This window comes from Lontra canadensis, unplaced genomic scaffold, assembly GCF_010015895.1.
Source record: "Lontra canadensis isolate GAN:19392208 unplaced genomic scaffold, GSC_riverotter_1.0 scaffold291, whole genome shotgun sequence".
In the NCBI taxonomy this organism is placed as follows: Eukaryota; Metazoa; Chordata; class Mammalia; order Carnivora; family Mustelidae; genus Lontra; species Lontra canadensis.
In genome coordinates this window covers 38,999-63,217 of record NW_022631285.1, presented here as the reverse complement: position 1 = coordinate 63,217, position 24,219 = coordinate 38,999, and the positions used below count along the sequence as shown (strand labels likewise).

Below are 24,219 nucleotides of genomic sequence, written 5' to 3'. Positions count from 1 at the left end.
CTTTCAAACTAATTCCCTAATTACTTCTTAGGGAAATCATTTTCCTAATTGTTTGTCTTTCTTACCTCCCTCTCATCCCGCACCTGCCACCCTGCCTGGCAAACAGTATCTTACCTGCGGTCTTACAGTATGATGGCAGTTTTACCCTGGCTGCGTATTAGTAACACCTGCAGATTTTGTAAACCCTGTTGATGTTCTGGCCCCACCTCCAGGCTGAAGTATTGGTATTTCTAAAAGCGGCCGAGGTGATTGTAAAGTGAAACCATTACTGCATATTACTGGAACAAACCATTATCTGATGAGAAAGTTAAAATCATCTTGAGGCTTTCTGATGATAAGGAGACATTGCCATGAAAAGAAGACATGGGAAGGGAAAGACTAAACATTTTAAAGATCTACTTTTCACTTGATTTTCTGTAAATAGAAAATCTTGACATTGATTGCATTGGTCTCCTTCCATAACTTCTTTTTTTTTTTTTTAAGATTTTATTTATTTATTTATTTGACAGAGAGAGACAGAGATCACAAGCAGGCAGAGAGGCAGGCAGAGGCAGAGAGAGAAGCAGGCTCCCCACTTGCAAGGAGCCCGATGCAGGGCTTGATCCCAGGACCCTGAGATCATGACCTGAGCTGAAGGCAGCGGCTTAACCCACTGAGCCACCCAGGCGCCCCCTTCCATAACATTTTTGAAAATTTTAAATGATAAATTTGAAATGATAAAGTTTTAAGATGAAGAACAGATTAAAAGGACCCAGGGGTTAGGTAAGAGGTGTGTGGTTTTAAAAGGATAACTGACACAAGGGATCCTATGGCCATGGGATTGTTCAGTGTCTTGCTGGGGTGACGTCTCCATGAATCTACACAGTGATAAAATTGTACTGAGCTAAATATACACATTCACAAATGGATACAAGTAAAACTGAGGAACTTAAAAAAGAGAGAGTGTGTATGTTAAATGAAAGGAAATTAAATGAGGAGAGAATGTTTTAAAAATAAAAGCTAATTTAAACATAAATGGCATTCACATCCTGTAGTGAGAGCCCAATTCTAGTTCAGACACTATGGAGAGCATCTCTTTTTTAAAAGGGATTTTTTTTTTTTTAATTGTGAAAAATCGATTTCTCCTGAGCACCCTTTTTGAACCCTGTGAGGATTGAGATTGTTTTCCTTTACTAATACATAAAACAATTCGGTGAAACAATTCGGTGAAAGCCTAAAGAAGAGCACTGGAGTCTGAGACCTAACCTCTGGGTTCCCATTTGAACCATTTGGGTATGTCACTAAATAATCTTATCTACCCCCCCCTGCCTTTTTTTAAATAAATGAAACTAATAGTAACCTTTTTCACATGGTGGTTGTGAAGAATAAGTTCAATTTGATTTGTAACTAAAGGTACAAATGCATGTAATTGTTATGCTTCTTTTCTAGAATCCATTTGTCCTTTCCCTTTTGTTTTTTATTGCTCTTCCCCCATGCGTATGGGACTCTCTTTTTTTCTCGACACATCTCTCTGCTTCTCCCCAAAGAGGCCTACCCTGGCATAATTCCATGTTATCCAGGAGTATGAGTGTGTGTGCACGTGTGAAGTCAGGAGAGAATATCTGACCACTCCTCTAACCCAGTTGTCCTTTCTACTTCTGTAGGGGAAACCCAAGAAGAAGCTTATTGACAGGAAGAACACGGTAACTGATTTTTAAAAGTTGAGAGATTCTTTCCATGTGCACAACGTGTGACCATGCAGGGGCTAAGCGTGATATTTTATGTAACCGTTTTTGGTTTGGCTCAGCTAGAATAGTAACATAAAAAAACGTTTCTATTCAAACACTATTCCAAGGCAACTTTTTACAAACCAAGTTTGGGATTTATTTTTATTTTTTTTATAACTACGGGTGTATCATTTGGCGGTGTGAAAGACACCAAAGTATAACTGAGATTTCAAAACTGTGTTAGAGTCATGTTAGAGTCAGATAAGTGGTTATGGTTGGCCTTGATATACTTGGGACATGTAATTCGGTGCCCTGTGGAACTGAGCAGAACTGCTCCCAGTTTGCCACAGAACTGAAACTACGCAGAACACCTGTGACTCTTTACTCTGGTGGGGGAGAGAAGGGTCTCAGAGAAGGGCTGGGGTGGCCTTGACCAACCAAAGACCAGACCCCCAACAACTCTTAAACCTAAGCATATAACCGCCCTAGCTTGAGACCTTACATACATCCCCTTTGTGCTGTGCCTCTTTAGAAATCAAAATGGCAACAAGGAGAAAGAGACATCCTGTATCTAGCATTTATTTTTACATTTAAGGATTAATGAAAATAAACCTGGGTTCTCATCGAAACCCCTTGAAGCATAAATCTAATTTTTGTTTAAAGAAGGATAACATGTTTTGTTTAAAGAAGGGAAAACTGGGGAAAGTCAAGTTTGTAACTTCCAAATGAAAGCCACAGTAAATTTATAAGTTTCCTCCAGTTTTTGTCAAAGAAAATGCTTCCTGGAGTATATTGCTATGAATTTGGCAATTAGATAAAAACGAAACAAAAGAAAAAGATCTTTTTTTTTTTTTTTAAAGATTTTATTTATTTATTTGACAGACAGAGATCACAAATAGGCAGAGAGGCAGGCAGAGAGAGAGAGAGGAGGAAGCAGGCTCCCCGCAGAGCAGAGAGCCTGATGTGGGGCTCGATCCCAGGACACTGGGATCATGACCTGAGCCGAAGGCAGAGGCTTTAACCCACTGAGCCACCCAGGTGCCCCAAAGAAAAAGATCTTAATAAGACTATTTAAAAGTCAGTGGGTTCTGGCCTTTCTTTGTTTTTGACACTCATTTTATATTACCTTCAGGAGTTTTTTGGTGGCATAGAGATAGAAGCAGAGGAAAGCTGGCATATGGCTGACGTATGGCAGACCATGTACTGTTGCATGAAATACATCTTAATACATTTAAAAAATAAAATCATAAACTGCATGGTCTTTGACCATAGTGGAATTAGAAAAGCAGTAACAACAGAAAAATCTCCAAATATTTGGAAATTCACACATTTCAAAATAATCCATGGATCAAGGAAGAAATGAGGGAAATTGGAAAGTATTTTAAATTGATTAATAATAAAAATATAACATTAAAATGTGTAGGATGCACTAAAGGAGTGTTTTGGGAGAACTTTATAGCTTTTTAAATGCTTATATTAGAAAACCGAGGCCTACATAACTGATCTAATGTTTCATTTTATGAAACCAGATGAAGAAGGGTAGCCCAGCGTAAGTAGAAGAAAGGAAATAATAAAGGGTTGGAATCAATTAAATAAAAGACAGACAATAAATAATACCAGTAAAATCTAAAATTGCTCACTGATAAGATAGCAGAATTGACGAACTCTTACATAGATTGATCCAATGAAAAGAGAGAACACTAATTACCAGTATCAGATAGGAAAGAGGAAAATAATTTACAGACCCTACAGACATAAAAAGGATGTTAAGGGAATATTATTAACAACCTTATTCTACAACTTTGATGACCCAGATGAAATGGCTGAATTCCTTGGGAGGGAACACTTAGCAAAACTGACACAAGATGAAATAGAAATTTTGAATAGCCCAATATCTATTCAGAATATTGATTTCATAATAAAAAAACCTTGCGACAAAGAAAATCCCAGGCCCAGTAGTTTCACTGGTAATTTCTTTCAAGCATTTGAGGAAGAACAGCAGCAATCTTACATGAACTCTTTCAAAAATACAGAAAGGTACACTTCGCAATTCATTTATGATGTCTGCATTAACTATGACATCAAAACCTTGTCTTTGTTAAGACATTTTTAAAAAGAAGAAAATTACAGGCGTGACATAGACATGACATAGATACAAAGATTCTTCAAAGATTTTTAGCAAATTGAATCCACCAGTATAAAATGGGGTAATACACATGACCAAGTGAGGTTTTTCCTACTAGTACAAAGTTAGTTTAGCATTTGAAAATTAGTATTATTCACCATGTATGAAGGAGAAGAGTTAGTTGATCATTTTATTAGATGCAAAAAAAGCATCCAATATAATTCACATTTATGAGAAAAACTCTTAGCAAGTCAGGAGTAGAAGGGAATTTCTTAAAGTCCTTGTGTGAAAAATCTATTGCTAATATCATACTTAATGGCAAAATATTGAAGGCTTCCTTCTATATTAGTAGTATCGCAAGATGTCCACTTCTGGTATTTGTAAGCACTTTATACTGGAAGTTGTCCCAAGCCTGTACAATAAAGCAAGGGATGGAGAGTGGAGTAGAAAAGGCATACAGATTGGAAAGGAAGAAATCAAATGTCTTTAGTCTTAGATGACATGATCTGGTTAATAAGAAATCCTAAAGCCTCCACAGAATAACTACAAGAACAGCTAAGTGCACTTAGCGAAGATACATGGCCAATATACTAAAATCGATGGCATTTTAACATAATAGCAGTAAATAAAAATTTAAAATTTTGTTTATGATACATTTGAAAATATGAAATTCTTAGGGATAAATTTTATAAACTATGTTCAATACTTATACAGTAAAAGCTTACTAAATATTACTGAAAGAAATGAAAGAAGCCCTCAATAAGTGGGGAGATAAGTGATGTGCATGGATTAGAAGACTCAATATTGCCAAAAAAAAGGTTCATTCTCTCCAAATTGATCTAAAGATCTGGTGCAATCCCAGTCTATTCTATTCTATTCTAATCTATTGCAGTAGATTTTTTTTTTGTAGAAATTGACTATATTTTTTTTATCACCAGCAGAAAATGACTTAAAGAATTTTTTTTTAATGTGGAAATACAAGGATATCCAAAGTAATATCCAAAAGTAATCTTGAATATCCAAAGTAATCTTGAAAAAGACTTAGGGTAACTGACTGAAAGAAATACTATAATGCTATAGTAAGCAAAACTGTGGCAAGTCAATCAGTGGAACAGAATCAAGAGTCCAGAAATAGTCCTATATTTATATAGTCGTTTGAGTTCATCAAAGGGCCCAAAGTCCAATGGGAAAAGGAAACTTTCTTATATTAACATATAATGCATTGTTTCAGGGGTACAGGTCCGTGATTCATCAGTCTCACACAATTCACAGCACTCACCATTGGAAACTTTTTTTTAAGAGATGATTTTATTCAGGCTATCATAATAGGAGAAATGTCATTGTTTTCTTTGTTTTTTTTTGCTTTTTGGGTGTTTTTTGTTGTTGTTATTGTTTATTTATTTATTTTTAGAGAGAGAGAGAGAGAGTGGGGGCAGGGGAGGAGCAGAGGGAGAGAGAGAAAATATTAACCAGGCTCGACCCCTCAGCATGGAGCCCAACACGGGGCTCAATCTCACGACCCTGAGATCGTGACCTGAGCCAGAATCAAGAGTTGGAGGATTAGCTGACTGAGCCACCAAGGCGCCCCAAAAGGAAACTCTTTTTAACAAATAGAGCTGGAACTGGATATTGTGCTCTTAAAATTGAACCTCAACCCCTACCTCCCAGAAAAATCAGAGATGATTCATGGTCATAAACATAAAAGCTGTTACTATAAAACTTCTTGAGAAAAATATCTTTGTGATTTTGGGCTTGGCCAAAGTTTTTAGACATGACACAGAAAGCAATACCCAAAAAGGAAAAAATGATAAGCTAGATTTCCTCAAAATAAAAAACTTTTGCTTATCATCACATACTGTGAAGAAAGTGACTAGGCAAGCCCTAGACTGAGAGCAGATACTCATCAAACAAAGGACCGGAATCTAGGAAACATAATGAGCTCCTCCTGCTGAAGAATTAGAAGACAATTAATCAACCCTTTTACAAATGGATGAAATATTTGAACAGACACTACCAAAAGAAGGTGTGTGAGTAGCCAATACAGTCGTGAACACGTGCTTAACATTAGATACCAGAGAGTTGCAAATTAAAATCGTGAAATACCACTAAACATCCAGCAGAGTGGCTAAAATCTGTCATCATGTTGCACACTTTAAATGCCTTACAATTTTGTCAGTTACAGCTCAGGAAAGCTGGGGGTGGGGTGCAGAGCCCAAGTGAACGACAGCATCAGATGGTGAGGGCGGGGAGCTGATGGGAGTCTGATAAGTTGTCGTTGACAGCATAACCTTGTACAAGCACTTGAGAAGGAGCCTGCCAGTTTGTTAGCCTAGAAAGCGCCATGCTGAGATCTTTACCCAGAAGGAATGAAAAAAATAACCACAGAATGACTTGGTACAGAATTCTTCCTAGCACCTTTATTCATAATATTCCCAAACTGGAAACAACCTAGGGGGTCCAACAACCAGAAGGTGGGTAAACTGTGGATTATTCACAGTGGACTAATCCTCCACAATAAAAAGGCATAAATATGGATACGCACAACACAGATGAACCTCAAAAATATGCAGAATGAAAGGAGACCTACACACAAGAGTCCTCACTGAATAATTCCATTTGTATGAAGTTCTAGAACAGGCAAACCCAATGAAAATGTGATGAAAAAATTTAAGACAGTGGTCTCCTTTAAGAGTGGGACGGGGAGGGATTGACTAGGAAGAGGCCTGAGAACTTTCTGAGGGGGTAGTACCATCAGAGTTCAGGTTATATAGTTCTAGGCATTTGTCAAAACTCATCAATGGGCATTTAATTGGGAATTTCACTGTATGTAGTGTTTAGCTCACCAAAAAAACAAAACAAAAGCAAAAAACAAAAACACTAAACCACCAAAAGCCCTGTAAAACAAATACTGAACTCTAGTGACTTAATGATGTGCGTGTTAAAGCATTTAGGAGTAAATTGCACTGACTTCTGTGTATAACTTTGAAATGCTTTAAAAAATTAGATGGATTGATGGTTGAATAGAAGAAGGGACGGTTGGATATATGTGCTGAAAGAAATATAGCAATATATTCATGGCAGAAACAAGGCTGTTGGTACATGGATGTCTGCTGTCCTATTCTTAAAACTTTTGTTTGTGTAAATATTTTCATAATAAAAAGTTGGAAAAATAAAATGAGGTAGATGTAGCTAAAAGATGCAGCTTATTTATACAGAATCCATTTATACAGAATTCAATTGTTTATTCAAAAATATTAATGAGATGTCATCTGTGTGCTGGGTTGTCTCATGGGCATCTGTAACCCAGTGGTTGACAAGACAAGCATGGTCCTTACCCTCATAGAACCTTAATTGTGTTTATCAGAAATGTTTATCACACTTTCTCCATCATTCCCTACCTCCAGCCCTTGTACTATTTGAATTTATTGCTCTGCTCATGGTTTCTTCGAAGCTCACAATTGTTACTTTAAAATGTTAGATTTGTTTCATTTTCTTTATTATTTAATTGGCTAAATATTTTCACAACCATGTGGGTGTGGTGGGGGGGAGTGCAGTGTTCATTTTTTGGGATGATGGTAAGCTAGGTTTGGGGTATTTTTATTAATTTGCTTCTGGTTTCTGCCCCAATGTGTCAGGACCATCCCTATTCCTGGCCCAGTTTCCTGCTCTAGAGAGAAAGTTTCTAAAAGACTCACTGTCCAGTTTATCCACTCAGAAATCCCTAAAACTCCTACATAGATGAAAAGACACAGCCTTTCCATCATTATCAGAGATTGAAAACTCCCAGAGAAAAGATGATGATTCCTTGACCTCAAAGGGAATACACTTCGAATTCTAGGGAGTTCAGTTCTCTGAGGGAATTCATAGCCAACCAGTTAGATCTTGAGTTCTGAGTATACACAGTCAGCTGCCTGCTTTCAGACACTGAGACGGATACTTCTTTCCTGACCCAGTGACCAAGACCCCCTCTCTCCGCTGACCTTGTTACCTCTGCCTGCATGGTACTTTTCCCGGTCCTTGTTTGAACTGGGCCTGATACCAGTTACTTCCCTAACTTACGATTTATCTTAACTTTAATGCCTAATGTAGCTGCTGCCCTCCCCTTCCCAGCCCACCTCCCATTCACAGCGTGATTGAACTTGGCTTTGTCCAACATCTGCTACCTTTCCTTGTTTGTGCCTCTGACTCTTAACTCCTGACCTGTACTCAATATCTGGAGATGCCCTATCACCTCCCCCACCCCATCCCTCTTAACTAAGTAGACCCTAAGAGAGGAGTTCCTCTTGTTGGAATGCTAGAGACTTGGTGTGTCTCTGGGCCTTGGTAACTTTCCTAGGACACTTCCCCCGTAAGTCTTAGCTCTGTTCTACCATATTCACAGGTATCAGCTGTCCCTCCCCTTGTCTCAACCTCTGCTAAATCTGTATTTATTAAGTACTATATACATTCAAAGAATATTTGTGTAAGTCTGAGTAAATTATAATGAATAACAATAAAACAAACACCTCTAGCCACCACCCAGCTTAAGAATTAAAGTGTTACCAGTGTTGCCCAGTCCTCCGTGTAAGGTTTTGGGTAGCACTCGTATGGGTCCTGACATAAATAGCCAGTATGACCGAATATTTAAAAACACTTAAACACTGTCTTCAGGTATATTTTTGTTTGACAAATTCATACAGGCCATTAGTGGAGTTTTCACGTAGATTCCAATTTTCCCATTTATCTGCCAAACCTTGTACAATTCACTAGAGGTACCATATCCATCCTGTCGTCATTACAGAATTCTGTCAAGAGTAGCCTTGGAATAAAGGAGAAAACTCTCTGAAGACTGTAGCTACCATCTGGTTTTTTCCCATAGACTAGCTGCTGACGGAACCCTGGAACTGAAGGTAGAGAGTATGAATTCAAAGGCCAAACTGCACGCTGCCCTCTATGAACGGAAGCTCCTGTCTTTGGAGGTGCGAAAACGTCGACGACGGAGTGGCAGATTGAGGGCAATGAGGCCAAAATACCCAGGTACCTGCTGGTGAGCTTACGCCAAACTCCACTGACCGGGTCTTGCCATTCTGAATTAATCGCCTTCTTAAGTAATACTCAACGAATAAGAACCTTCCTGATCACATCCGCTTAAGGTTTTTGTATAGTCTTTTTCTCCAAAACTTAATTTCAGGAGGATTGTAAGTTTTTAAACCTTCCATTCTGTGATATTTGTACTGAAGAATAACTAAAACACACATGTTTTTGGCTTTTGCTCTTACTTCAGCATCGTATAACTAGCTGGTACTCTAGAAATACTTGAGCTATAAAAATATAAAGAAATGCTTTACCTTAAGTTTAATGGAATCCTGATCATCATTATTCAGCTTTTTTATGATGAGGTATTAAATCTAGTTCACCCCTTGACATTGCTGAATGGTATAAATATTTTAACCATGAACAGACAAGGAGGAATTTCTTTCCCAGATAATCTCATTTTTAGGTCTATTTATCACTGACCCTTTCTCTCCTCTCCCCCCGCCCTCCTTTGTTGAGCACCTGTATCCGGCACGTTAGTCACTAGGGCTTCATCAATAATAAAAAAGATAGGTACCTTGTGTATCCGGCACGTTAGTCACTAGGGCTTCATCAATGATAAAAAAGATAGGTACCTTGTCCTCACAGACCTGCCAAGTCGGTGAAAGAGAAAGATAACAAATAAACGTAGGATAGAAAGATATTCCCCTGCTCTGTGTACCTCCATAAAAGGTGCCCTTCTAGAAACCTCTAACACACTGTCAAGATTACGTAGATATTTGCCTGAAGTTGTGAGAGAGCCATTGCTATTCTCCTGAGAAACATGAGCTCTAATGCAGTTGGGTTTTTAGAGTGCGAAAGGCTGGAGAGGGACGTGTATGCTGTTCATTTTGTGTCTCTTTTGTGGTCTTAGAGATGGGTTTTTACTAAAAAGATGGAAGGAAGGTATTGGGAGAGAGGAAAATTTAATCCTTTTTTCAGCAACATTAGTGATTCTCCGCATTTAGTGATCACTCAGCCGGCCGAAATGAATGTTAAAACTGAGACAGAGAGTGACGAGGAGGAAGAAGTCGCGTTAGACAATGAAGATGAAGAGCAGGAGGCTTCCCAGGAGGAATCCGCAGGGTCTCTTGGAGAAAATCAAGCCAAATACACCCCCTCATTGACTGTTATGGTAGAAAATCCGCCCAAAGAAAATGCCATGAAAGTTTCTGAATGGAATAATAAAGGTGAACAGTGCTGCAAAATGGAGACTCAGGAGCCAGAGCCTAAATTTAACCTGATGCAGATTCTACAAGATAATGGCAATCTTAGGTATGTACCTTTGGTAATTGGGATAATAAAACCGATAACCTGCATTGTGTTCCAGGTACCATGCTGGTGGCTTTGCAGCTGTTTTCCTTTTCTTACAGCATCCCTGGGAGGTAATGACCGTGATTTTATTGTTATTGTTACTGTTAAGGAAACTGAGCCTTAGAGAAGTTGCCTGTCCAAGGTATAGAGCTATGATCCAAAACCCATGTCTCACGGGCCCAACGAATGTTTGTTGGTTTGAGTGTCAGTCACTGTAAGTGCAGAGTTCAAGTGGCTCATGGTTTAATGTAGGGATACTCAATGGGCAGGGGCCCCAATATGGACAAAGTGCTCTTAGGACACAGAGAAAGGAATGACTAGTCCTTCCTGGGAAGGCAAGAGGGACGTTAGGGAGGTGCAATATTTGAACCAAGCTACAGCTGATGAGCAGGGATGCCAGGAGGGCTGGGAGGTGGCAGCTGTGTGTTGGAGTACCCGTAGGGGAAAGAAAGGCAGAGAGATGCGATGGTTTGGTCAAGTCATTCAGCCCCTCAACAGTGGTTTATTGAGCACCTGCTTTGTGCAGGAATTGTGCTAGGCTATATAGTTATGTGGAGAGAAGGGTGCAGTGAGAGATAAGACCAAAAAAATGGATGCCATTTAATTATAAAGTTCTCTAAGAGAAGCTGGGACTATATTTTCTAGATGGGTAATTTTTAAGCCGGTGAATGATATGGTCAGATCTTGATTTAGAAGGTAAATTCTGGGTGCATTATGGGTCAGTGATTGATAAGAGGAGAATGAAAAGTAGGAAGGTGAGTTAGCAGCTGTCACAGTAGTCCAGAGCCAGAAGATGAGGCCTTGGCCAGAGCCATGGCTACTGGAATGGAGAGAATGGGATGGACCGAGTGAAATTTGCAGTCAGTCAATATAAGGAGCATAGGAGTTGGTTTCAGGACAGAAGTATGTTTCATTTGGGACACAGTGAGGCGGAAGGGCTCTGGGATGAAGTTGTTCAGTGGATAGGTGAAGATACAGCTTTGAAGGTCAGAGTTGAACAGAACTTGGCAGTTGGGAATGTTAGAGTGGGTGAGCTTGTCCGATTCACTTTAGTCCAGCAAGCCCAGACAGGAGAAAAGGAGGAGCGTTGAGGCCTGGGGAAGACCAGTGTTGAATAGTAAGAAGATAGGAACCAGCAGTTAAGAGAGGTAGGCACCAGGCCTAGGAGGAGGGAGTATGGTAGAAGCTCCAGAATGAGAGTTCCAAGCTGTAGTGTGCCTCAGACAGCCCGAGAGAGCACGCAGAGTGAGAAGAGACTCCTGCATTTCTGACCCAGGGCCAACTTGTGAGTTGTGAGAAATTGTGAGTTGTAGAAATAAGAAAGCAGGTGCAAGCCAACTTTTTCAGAGGATTTGGCAGTGAAAGGGAGTTGAGAATGCATCAGCGAGAGCAAGCGAAGAGAAAAGGATTTTTTTTTTTTTTTTTTTAAAGATGGGGATTCTGGAGTGTATTTATAGACTAGGGGAAGAAGGGTTTGAGGGAAAGAGCATTAGGGGCACCTGGGTGGCTCAGTCAATTAAGCATCTGACTTTTGATTTTGGCTCAGGTCATGATCTCAAGGTCGTGAGATCAAGCCCTCCATCGGGCTCCCCACTCAGAGCACACTCTACTTGAGGTTCTCTCTCCCCCTCCACCTTCCCCCGGCTCATGCTCTCTCAATAAATAAATAAATAAATAATAAATAAATAAATAAAGTTGTTTTTAAAAAAAAAGAAAACAAGGATTAGAGATGCAGAAATGTATATATTGCTAAGAAGGGCCCTAAAGGAAGGTAGAAAGAGGCCACTGGAGGGGTGTCTCTTACTGTAAGTCGGAAAGAAAGCACTGGGATGAATGCAGTAGTTAGAAGTTAAGCAGGAAGGAAGGTTAAGTATTTATGCATTTTGGCCTTTATAAGTTAGAGGTCAGTTCTTATATTGCAAGGCTGGTGGGTAACATTGGGTTTCGGGGAAGTGGGGAGATGAAGTTAAGGTTTGGAACAGTGTCCATGGAGAATAGCATAGTTTTGTTCAGTGGAGACCACACCAAACTGTCCGAAGACCTGGATGCTCACTTTTTAGGGCTCACCGACAGACTGTGTGATCATGGGCTGCTTAGAGAGCTTCTCCACGCCTCAGTTTCCTTTTCCTTTAGGCCAAGGTATGGGGTTAAACAAATGTTTTTCAAACTGTGCTTTCTGGAGGGGAAAAAAGATTCCACTGAATTGAAATAGAACATTTGAAAACCACTGGACTATATTCTAAGGCCCTTTCCAGCAATAACATTCTACTTAGCTGTTGTAGAAATAAATTATTTCTTCATAAATCTCAGGGATCTGACTTTCAGTGAGTAAACTGTTGCAGTTGCCTGGTGTGTTAATGCAAATCAGTGGTTTTCAGACTCTGTTGCCTCGAGCTACCCATCATCCCGTGGGGCATCTCCATGGCTACTGAGAGGTCTCAGGGAGGTCATGGCAAGGATTCGAGACTCTCAGCCCTAGCCTTTAGTTGTGTAGTTTTTATACTAAGGATCCATATAAGCTTAATTTAAAAAAAAATAGGGGTTTCTTTGGTATAATCATTCTAGTTTTCATTCTTTCATCTTTTTGGGTTTGTTGCATATGACTAGCTGACCAATGTGTACAGTACCTTAAGGCCAGTCCCAGAATGAACAAACCCAGGTTGTTTCAAGAAGGTTTATAGAAATGAAAAACACAGTACTTGTTCATTTGATCTGTGGCAATGATTTGCAACAAAATAATGGTTGAAATCTCAACCTCCAAGGGATAATTCCCTATCCAAAAGACCTTTATGTTTTAGCGTTAGAGGAATAGTTAAATCAGATATTCTGCACTTTGGAGGTGTCTGAAACATGCCATTTCTACCTCATTCGATAGCAAGTGAATTTGTGAACCAAAATTAAGAATCTTTTTCACTTGTTTTGTCATGAAAAGAATCTCTTGTGGAGAGAAGTCTTATGGGAATGGTTGAGGGGAAAGTGGGATGTGGTCTCCAGGTGAACAAGAGTGTAAGTGTTGCCCTTGTTGAGAAACATTCGAAAATTTAAATTTGTTTCTTCAAAATCATATTGTACTCCCATAAACTCTCCCCATTAGTAAAAAAGATGTAGCCTGCCTTATATTTTATGCTCTGAAGATCTTCTGTATTAAACTCTCAAGAGCAAATCTACTTCTCAACCTGATTCCCCTCCCTTTCAGTCCCTCCACCACAAACATAGAAGTTAGACCTAGATCTTCTTACGCTGTCCACTTCCCTCTGGAGAAGTCCTTCATCCTAACTGTGGAGGAGCAGTGAGTAGAAAGCATTCAGTGATTGCATGTGTGAGGGCTGTAAACAGAGTTTGTGTTGGGCCCTAATCTTCGCTGATGTAATTTTGGCTGTAGTGTCAGAAGGCCGATCAGCTGAAGTAACCAAAATCTGTCCTGAAGGAAAACAGATCTGCTACAATTAGCAGCTGAAGTGAAAATCATCAGTGCGTCTCTGGTATTTCTGCCTTCTAAGCCATAGCTTGAACAGATTTCCTTATTTCCAACCTAGACCACCAAGCAGAAATGTGCTGGGTTTTTCAGCGATGTCGCTGAGGTGCTCATTACTATATGTAAAGATTTCTTTTTCCCACTGAACATCTGGGCCTGTCCTAGCCTGTCAGTTCATCTATGCCAAACTCTGTTGGACCTCACTCATTTGTTCTGGGCTCCAGCCATTCCTGTCTTGTAGTTGAGAAAAGCATGACCTTAAAAATTTGGTCTCAAAAGTTCCTTTGTAGGATTTATCTATTTCCTGCATTGGAGGCCTTTGCACACCAGAAATATTAGTTGCCATATCAAAAGCATACTTTTGTCCCAAATGATAAGTATATAAGGGCCTCCATGTTCTTGTGAAGGTTTAGTACTTTTCCTGTCCCATTTCCCCCAAGGAAGTTGTTAAAAAGTTCAGAGATAAGGTAAAAGAGTAGGAAACCTGATTTCCTATTCTTGTTTGATTTTTTCCCTCCCACATTAGTAATAGAGAAACTAAATAGGATTCTTTAATAGAAAAAAAAATCTCATATACTCTGTAGAAGGAATCTTTATAGTCATATGATTGCATAATGGGCTTCATTTGTCTCTGCCATCCTAACGGGATGATTGTCACAGTCCACTTCGAGTGAAGCAAGTACGCATTTGGTAGGCTTACCATTCTGTCTCATAACAAACACTATGTTGTTTTGGATTTCTATAGCAAAGTGCAGGCCCGGATAGCATTCTCTGCCTATCTCCAGCATGTTCAAATTCGCCTGATGAAAGACAGTGGAGGTCAAACGTTCAGTGCCAGTTGGGCCGCCAAAGAGGATGAACAGATGGTGAGACTCTTCTTGCTGGAACCTTTTTACTTGCCCTCTTTCTTTTCTTCTTTTTCTTCTTCCTCTTCCTCCCCCCGACCCCAATTAGGGTAAAGAGCAATATAGTCTTGTGGTGAAAGAGTTGTTCCACACTGTAGATTACAGATTTCCCTTACTTTAACGTGATGTAAATCTTTGATCTGGGGCCATGCTTATCACACCATGTTGAGGGCATCGGTTTATTTTATGCTAAAAATGGAAATTGGTTGCTCATTAGATGTCAGGCCCTGTCCAAAGCCCTCAGAAAGAACAGTAATTTAGAACCCTTTAACTCTGCAATTTTCCCATTGCATTAACTCTTTGACGTGGGCACCGTCATCCCATTTTGTAGCTGAGGTAACAAAGACCGAGAGCAGGGATGTAATTTGCCTCTTGTCCCACAGCTTGTGTGGGGTGAGACTGAAACTCGCACTCACAGGTTACGATTGTACAGTGTTTGCTCTTCCCTTGTTTCCATGCATCACAAGGCATTTGTTTTCTGTCCTGAGGGGGTCCGGTTAGCCCCGTGAAAGTCAACACTTTGTCGTAGGCTCCCTGAGAATGTACCGTCCTCCATTTTAACATTAATTCTCTAGTAGTTGAAGTTTTATAAAGTTGTGGAAACAAACCGTGTAGTAATGTTTGCTGCCTATCAGTCATTTGAACATGCCTAGGATTTAGTATTCTAGCAAGGTGTTTCTTTTTGAATTAGAAGGACCGGGAACTTCATGTTCTTCGTAAGGTCAACACTTGTAGAAGAATCCACAGCCCTTCCATAGCCTTTGACCACAGGGATCAGTTCCCCACAAGAGAGAGACCTTTAAAGCTTGAGAAAGCTGCATCCTTTGTCCAACTCAGTGGTCACCCTCCCATAATTTTCAGTTCTCCACATACAAGAAGCATACTATGTGCCAGGCTTATTGTAAAAACACCATGGAAATCGCAGAAAACAACCTGTGAATTTAAAGTAGTCCGTACAACCCAGAGATAAAACCTTGTGTGTTGTGAATAATCCTTCAACCATCAGTGGAAAATGTTAGCTCTGCTCTTTCCAAGTGGAAAATTGAAACTGCCTTTTTGAGAGTCAGTTTGTCTGCTCCACGGTGAAAAAATAATGTTTTAGTGTAATAGCTTAAACCACCCGATAGTAAAGACAGCAGAGTAGAACCGTGAAATCCAACCTGTGGTTATGAGGCTGTTCCTTCATGCTGGAGTAAATTGGCACCAAAGAACAATGAACCAAAATCACATTCAGGAATTAAAAAAAAAAAAAAAGCTCAGAATAGAATAACTCCTGCAAGCGCTGGCTTGGAACCCACATAGGATTTGGGGGCAGCGGGGGGTTACGAGAATACTTAGGATCATCACTGCAAAACTTAATACCAGTTCTGTGCATTCCTGTTTGAAAATCTAGCTGGAGAGCCACCCTAAGCCCTCCCTTCCCTGATAACTGCAGCGGGGGGCGGTCTTGACAGGGAAGGTAAGGGTTAGGATTGTCTTCTCTGCCCCAGGTTAGGGTTAGACATTCTTTATCACAGAACTCACAGGGGGCACGTCCATAGAAGGTCCTCAAACCTATCATCTTAAGGCAATTTTAACATGTTGTGGGGGCGTGAGGAGGGAAGGAACAATTCTCTTTAAGGCCCTTGGTCTCACAAAATCTCTCTTGGAAGCATTTGTTGTGCTGTGAATGATCTGATTGGTATCTGTTGAGATTTCAAAATCCTTGGCCCCATGTCAAGGGAGATGTACTCTTTGGACCCCTTAATGACTTTCCTCTGTGCCCCTCCCAACCCCCTTTCCCGTGGGGAAGGGAAAAAGAAGCCACCACCTCTCACGTATATACAGTATTGGTTCGTTCTTTTTCTTTATCACTACACTTTCTAAACGAGCGGTTTCTGTTCTTGATTACCTGTGCTCTCCTTGGCCTCTTCTTCCTATTCCTTTTCCTTCCTTCAAGTGTTCTCTTGAAGTTATCTCACAATGGCCAGATCCACAGCCTTGTCTTGGTCCTGGGTCTTCTCAGCTCTGGTCTCTTGGAAGCTTTTGACATGGGGCTGTTAAGTCCCTTGGCTTCCATGACACTCTTTTCTCCTAAGGCTTTGTTTTTGTTTTTGTTTTGTTATTTTGTTTGGTTTGGTTTGGTAAATTTCTGGTGTTTCTGCCATGGGTTTTTTGTTTTTGTTTTTCTGATTCTTCCTCCTCTTTCCTATCTCTAAGTATGAATATTTCTGTTTCTTTCTCTGCCTTCTCACCTTTGATGATTTCATCTGCTCCCATGGTTTTAATTTCCACTGTCTATCCTTGAAAGCTACTTCCCCTAAGTAGCTCTCTCTGATCAACCTACTAGCAGTGGTATCCGCACATTGAATTATTATGGCACTATTGGCATGTGAGTTGTGGTACTTTTACAGTTACTTCTCTAATATATAATTATTTGCGTACATAATTCTTTTGATTTTCTGATTGTCAGCTTATTGAGGGAAGAGTAAGTTTCTTTTGTCTTTCTGTCTCCTTCTTATACCTAATGCTTTTCCTCTGGGTCTTATTTGTTGAAATGTTCAGTGTACCTTTTCTCATATCTCCATTGGGTAAACCCTTCCTAGCCTGTCTTCTGGTGCTTAGTACAATCGCTGTTTTCTTTTCCCCGACAACTCTTAATAGGAGCTAGTGGTTCGCTTCCTTAAACGAGCATCCAGTAACCTCCAACACTCACTGAGGATGGTACTACCCAGTCGACGATTGGCACTTCTGGAACGCAGAAGAATCTTGGCACACCAACTGGGTGATTTTATTATTGTGTACAACAAGGTGGGTGGTTTTTCTTTCACTCGTGTGTTTTAGATTGCTATACCCTGTTAGCAGCAGGCTAGAAGCCTGTGTCCTGCTGGGTGGAGAGGTCCTTCTTTCTTCTAGTGTTGTCAGTCCTTGTGTGTAACTATTACAGGCAGCTGGACCTCACCCCTTAACCTAGCTGGTCTGTAAAGCTACTTACTACTTCTAAAAGCCCAGTGGCCATAGTTAATGCTTATCAAAAAGCATATTCCCTTTGAATGCTGTTGAGGCTGAGATGAACTATGGATTATGTGAGTTTGCATTATCATTATTATGCCTATAGACAGTGGTGAATTGACTATTTGAGAGCAAATTAACTGTGGATTTAATAGAATGACATAATCTTCTTTCCTGAGAGAGTTACACTTTCTATCCGAGAACATCTTAGACGGTGACATCATTTTACAACCAAGACTAGGAAATATACTACTTGGTTAGAATATTTTGCAAAGTATCTGCTGTCCAGAGGGTCTTAGAATGCTTTGGAAGTATCAGTATTTGGGAGAAAAAAGTATGGTCATTTAGCAGAAGGGAGAACTGAGGCCTGGAAATTTAAATGGCATTTGTAAGAATGTGTGGAATGATTAGTAGAATATCAGTATCCAAATCGATAGCTGCTATTTACTCCAGATCTGTTGAGAATTTTGAGATGTCTTTTATAAGTGAAGAATTTACTCAGTTTGGATGCTGGTATAGGAGTAACTTCCAAAACCTCTCTTTCCTCTCCCTAATTGTAACAAAATACAGTATATCTGTTGTCATATTGGTAAAGCTGCAAGTGTGAGCACAGATGTTACTAAGCTACTATAAAGTTCTTTTTGAATGGGTTATGTGGGCAGAAGGCAAAAACACGATACAAATTTATATTTATTCTGCAACTTTTATTTGGAAATTCCAAAATGTTTTATGAAATAATGGCAGAGAGTAATATATCAAATTTATAGGTGGCAAAAGTACATAGGGAAGTAAATGTCTTTACTCTAGAGACAAATGAACCCAATGGTCATGAAACCAGCTGATGAAGTGTGCATTTATCAGGAGTCAGTTTTATCTTAATTGTTTTCTTGTGTGGGTTGGGGACTGGGTAGGAAACAGAACAGATGGCTGAAAAGAAATCGAAGAAGAAACTCGAAGAAGAAGAGGAAGATGGGGTGAATACAGAAAATTTTCAGGAGTTCATCAGACAAGCAAGGTAGAAGATATTCTTGATTAATAAAAATTATCCTACTTTATCTGCCATACTGCCTCGTTCAGTTCTTAATACTTCCTTGTTTCTAACATATGGATGTGAGTAAAATCTCTCTCAGAATGAGAAAAAGAGTTCCATAGGCTTGGCCTCTCCGTATCTCAGTCAATTATGTTGTTGTTGTCATGGTTTCAGTTATCAAAACACTGCTGCTGGGTATTTGGGCTGTATTTCTAGACAGCCTTTAAAGTACACACCACTTGGAGTACTGAGAGAGCCCTTTGGAAAGTTGAAGTTAGAGGCTCCCAGTGTTTACTGGATCTGAATTTATCCCTGACCTACTGATGCAGTGGCGATGACCAAATTTTGCCTATGTTGAGTGGGTTGAGGAATTGGCAGTTTCTCAGCACTGTGAGGGTTACGCCTAATTTATATAAAATAGAACAAGTCCTTCATGAGTAGAGTTAGCCTTTAAGGATTGAAAATCTTAGCAGTCAGCTCTATCTTGATATAAATCAGTCAGGCCATTTTGTCCTTTTACAATATGTTTCCAAAGGAAGAGGTAACAAAGGCATTTCATTTAAAATTTTGTAAGACTCATACTGGAAGGCCTTTTTCTAAAACAGAGAGTCATACAAAACTACTCAAATAAAGTGTAAAACATCTATACAATCCCATTAATTAGTCTTCAACCATCGAGGTCACTGTGGCAAGAAAAGCAGAAGAAAATTCTCTGTTGGTTTATGAAGTTAAATCAGGTGGCGAGTTATCAGTGACCAAGATAGCATGATCTGTGTTTAAGACCTTGTGTAGACCTAAGTCTACACTTACAGCCTCACTATCGTGTGCTTAAAAACACACAGCAAACAAATACATCATTTTGTAGGAGTTTATAATAGTGTATTGTTATTTTGATGACATTCTTGGGTCTTGAATTGTATGACTGATAATTCAGGTACAGAAACAAAGCAAGAAATGGTTTCTCATATCAACATTATACAAATAGGAAAGACAAACTAGAGTATGTTCAGAAAATGACTCTACTTTAAAAGATTAATTTTCAGTTCCTCCTAGGGGTCTTCAAGATCCTTACAATATAAACAAAGAAAAGGAAAGCCAACTTTTTTTGAAAAGTGGTGTATATTCCCTTACCAGGCCTAACTGGAGGCTAAAAGTGACTGACATGTACTAAAACAAGTGATACAGAGTTAGTGATCGAATATGCTGGAAGCTGTTTATTACTGTTGTACATTAAGTGTTGATTGTCGGAAATTTCTTCTAGCATTGGCTTATTATGTTTGAGGGGGTATATGGATACCTCCATCGAGGCCGGTAAATCCAGATACTTGCAGGAGTCAGACAAGGAAACACAGATTATGAAATGAGCAAAGGTAAAAGGAGGCAGCGAGCAGTTTGTATTTTGACCAGCCTGAACCTTTTCTTTTCCCTTTCTGTGAATGACACACAGAGTCATTCACACGTTTGTGACCTCAGCTGCGTATGGACCTCTAGTAGTTCCTTGAGGTCCTTACTATATGACACTTCGCTACTCTAGAGATGGTGAGGTTTACTCTGAGATTCGTAGAAGCAGTTTCCTAGGTTGTCATTACAACATATTCTCAAGATGGGATATAGGTCCTTTGTGATAATGCAGGACTATTTTTACCTATTCAAAGGCTGTGAATCTGGGATATAACTTGGCTCCAGCAAAAAGATGCAGAAAGCCATTGAGAACCTCCCACAGGTGTTAAAAAACAACAACAACAACAAAAAAAAACAAACAAAAAACCATGCATATGGGAGCATCTGGGTGGCTCAGTGGCTTAAAGCCTCTGCCTTCAGCTCAGGTCATGATCCCAGGGTCGTGGGATCGATCCCCACATTGGGTTCTCTGCTTATCAAGGGGCCTGCTTACCCCTCTCTCTCTGCTTGCTGCTCTACCTACTTGTGATCTCTCTCTCTCTCTGTCAAATAAATAAAAATCTTTAAAATTAAAAAATTTTTTAAAAATCCATGCATAATATGTTTACCGGAAGAGTCCTGTGGGCCCTCATCAAACTCCTTGTACTTTCCATTTTGTGGATTTCATAAAGTGCGTACAATTTCAATATCTGAAGTGACCTAGAACCATCTAGTTCCATCTCCATCATTGTAGCAATGGTTAGGGAACTGTTCTGTGGCCTTCCTGGTAGGTCTCCTTATTTCGGACAGAAGGAATTAAAATGACGAGAGGCTCCTTTAGTGAACATACTTCAGTTATCTGAAAGTGGAGGGCAAACTGTGAAGGGCCAGATCATAAATATTTCACACTTTGTAGGATACCTATGATCTTCATAGCATGTTCTTCTCTAAAAAGATAAACACCGTTTGTAGCAGGAAGCCATACAAGAACATGTGTTGCTCATCAGTTTGCCAGTTTTGAGCTCGTAAAGTCTGTAGTTTATTGACTTCTGATATAGAACTTGGCTGCCCAATAGAACTTTCTGTGTTGTGGCTACCGAGTACATGAAATGTGACTAGTCTAACTGAGAAGAATCTTTAAATGTGCTTAATTTTAATTCACTTAAACTGAAATCATCATATATGCCTCCTGGCTACCATATCGGACAGTGCATCTCGAAAATTCACTTTGGGTTGAAGAAAGCCTTATCGTGTTGAAATTTTTCAGACTGCTTTGTTTGTATTCCTATGTAACCATCTACTAATAGGGAGTTTTCAGCTTGTACTCTTCATTTTCCCCTTCTCCAGCTGACTCCATTTCCAGAATAAAATCTAGTGGAAAGATTTTTCCAGAACAGCTTCCTGTTCTGACCATACTCTCTCTCCTTGTTTCAGTGAGGCTGAGCTGGAGGAGGTGTTGACTTTTTATACCCAAAAAAACAAGTCTGCAAGCGTCTTCCTGGGTACTCACTCAAAAAGTTCTAAAAACAGCAACAGTTATTCTGATAGCGGGGCAAAGGGTGGTAAGTATGACGGTTTATTAATGAAAAATAAGAAGAACAAGTGAAAAAATGAGACATGCCAAAGAGAGACAAGAATCCTGTGCCGCATGAGCACTAACAGACTCCAAGATGGTGAACTTCTGTAGCGTGGGGGTTGGGGCTGAGGGGGCATTCCATTTTTGTCCTCAAAACAAGAGGAACATGGTCCTTTTTTAAAATTTTTTCATGAAAATTAACAGCAGAGAGCTTTCAAAACAAGCTAATAATAGCTAACATTTGAGTGCTCATATTACTATAATCTGCTGGATGTCATCTAATTTTTTTACTTTTAAAAACTATATGGAGTGGGTGGAATTACTCAGTTTCTTTTCAGATGAGAAAACAAAAGCCGAAAGTGACGGAGTAACTTGCCCAGGAGTCCCCTTCATAGTGCAGTGGGATGGGAATTTGAACCTTCTTTGGCCCCACTCAAGGCTTATGCTCTTCATCTGTGCTCTTCTGCCTTTCCTAATGGTTATTTCCCATTCTTTTATTTAAGTTTTTTGCTTCCTCTGGCTTAGCTGCATTGGCATTTGGGGCAGAGGAATTATTTGTTGCGTGGGACTATTCAATACCTGGTGGGATGTCTAATATCCTGAATCTCACATCCTAAATGCCTTTAGCTTTCTTCAGTCACTGTGATAGCCCAGGATGTTCCCACGCATTTCTTTTTCTTTTTTTTTTTTAAATATTAACGCACACTTTTTTAAAAATTATATTAAAATCAGGCAATGGTCTGACAATAAAAAGGCTGCTTATGGAATACTGTTATGTTCAACTTTAATTACAGGATGTTAAATCCTTAGAACTAAGATATCCCCCAGAAAAAGATTAATGGAAACATCGATTGCTTTTTCAGACTTGATAGTTGCTGCTTCAAAAGGTGGTTTTATATAAACACTAAATAAAAAAAAAAACCCTTTAGAACACAATGAATCGCTTTTATTTCGGTATGAATCCACATCTCAGCATTTAGTGTTCCTGAACAAAAAAGTAGAAAAATGCAGCAATTTGCCAGGAAGTCAAGCCCGCCAATTTCGGGGATCTGCTTTGCACACCGAGTTCTTAATCCCTGCTGAGGACCGAGAGAAAAGAGCTCCCTGCGGGGGAACTCGGTGATTGGGGATTTGGGATTAATGTGGACCGAACTCTGTAGCTCATGTCATCTGATCTAAAAAATAGCAGTGATGTTCTGTTATAAACAAAGCTCTGTGCCTTAAAGTAAGATTCATTTAAAATCTAGATGGGAAGCATAAGACAGGAAATCTACACCAATTCTGTCGGTATGCTAAGCACTAAATTCAAAGACAGAGACTCGTTCCCTGCTGTTAAGACTACCATAGTCTGATGTGGGAATAGTGAGGATAATTGGTCATTTAAAACATGGAGTGAGGGGTTCCTGGGTGGCTCAGTGGCTTAAAGCCTCTGCCTTCGGCTCAGGTCATGATCCCAGGGTCCTGGGATGGAGCCCCGCATCGGGCTCTCTGCTCAGCAGGGAGCCTGCTTCCTCCCTCTCTCCCTGCCTGCTTCTCTGCCTACTTGTGATCTCTGTCTCTCTGTCAAATAAATCAATAAAATCTTAAAAAAAATAATAAAAAGTGGAGTGAGTTTTCCCAAACAAATAGGGTAAAAGCCTATTTATATTGAGGTCACTGTATAATCGAATATTTCTAGAAGTCCCAGCCCAGCCCTCTTTGAACAGTCCTAGCTTATCTAAGTTCTGAAGTTGATTCATCTGTTTTTTCATTCCTTCTACACATTTCTTCCGAGCACCTGTTGTGTGTCAGACATTGTGATGGATGCTGGGTATAAAGTGACCAAGGCTGTCGTGGTACCTTGACTCATAACGTTTCTTGTCTAGTAGATAGAATTGGGTGCGTAAATGTAGGAAGAAGGTTGGTGGAAGCTCTGAAAAGCTCCTCTAACAGTTCTTACAATGAGGTTGGGGTAAAGAAAAGCTCGTTAACCTAAGGAGATGAGGGCCTACATTGGCGTCCAGATAGTGATTTTTCCCTGGGGAAGCCCTGTGGGGAAGCCCTGACAGCATCTGTTTGTACATATGGGTCCCTGGAAATTCTGGAGTTCATGTATTAAGGATGACCTCTACATAAGAATATCTAGACCTATCTAGACCTATCAAGAATAACTAGAAAGGCAGTAGGAAGGCCTCAATCCAGGAAACCACACTATGACATCTGGTAGCATCTGGACTGATTTCAAACATGAGCAAACACGTGTGACAGTATCACTATGGCTGGTGGTGACACACAGAAAATAATCCCTACGTCCTTATTCTTTCATTCTGAAAGATGGTGTGTAAATTGGCCTTTCTTGAGTTTTTATATGAACTAGCCCTGACAAAAGATTTTGGAATATTTCTGCAAATATGTGATTAGCCCTGGCTGTCTTGTTTCACAATTCTGTGGTAGAAAAGAAAAAAAAAAAAAAACAAAAACAAAAAAACAAAAACTAGTTTATTAGAGTGGAATTTATTTTATTAGAGTGATTTTGTCATGAATGTACTGATCACCCTATCTCAAATAAACTCACTCGGCTTGCTCCGGTAAAACTTAGACGTTCACTTGCAGATCCAGAGCTATTGTGGGAGCCTGGGTCGCTCAATCAGGGAAGCGTCCCACTCTTGATTTTGGCTCAGTTGTG

General features: G+C 39.8%; 1 protein-coding gene across 6 annotated transcripts in view; it reads left to right on the top strand.

Annotated features, from left to right (window-relative positions):
- Window positions 1-24,219, top strand: part of LOC116862657 (tubulin polyglutamylase TTLL5-like) — a 145,218-nt gene that overhangs the window by 88,822 nt on the left and 32,177 nt on the right. For 4 of the 6 annotated variants that reach the window (XM_032850011.1, XM_032850007.1, XM_032850006.1 and 1 more), the window contains 7 exons: window positions 1,644-1,682; window positions 8,690-8,847; window positions 9,852-10,158; window positions 14,418-14,538; window positions 17,221-17,367; window positions 18,480-18,583; window positions 21,413-21,540. In XM_032850011.1, coding sequence (XP_032705902.1) covers window positions 1,644-1,682; window positions 8,690-8,847; window positions 9,852-10,158; window positions 14,418-14,538; window positions 17,221-17,367; window positions 18,480-18,583; window positions 21,413-21,540 — 1,004 coding nt within the window. The remainder of the gene's footprint in view (window positions 1-1,643; window positions 1,683-8,689; window positions 8,848-9,851; window positions 10,159-14,417; window positions 14,539-17,220; window positions 17,368-18,479; window positions 18,584-21,412; window positions 21,541-24,219) is intronic. The other 2 variants (XM_032850009.1, XM_032850010.1) reach the window with 1 other exon arrangement.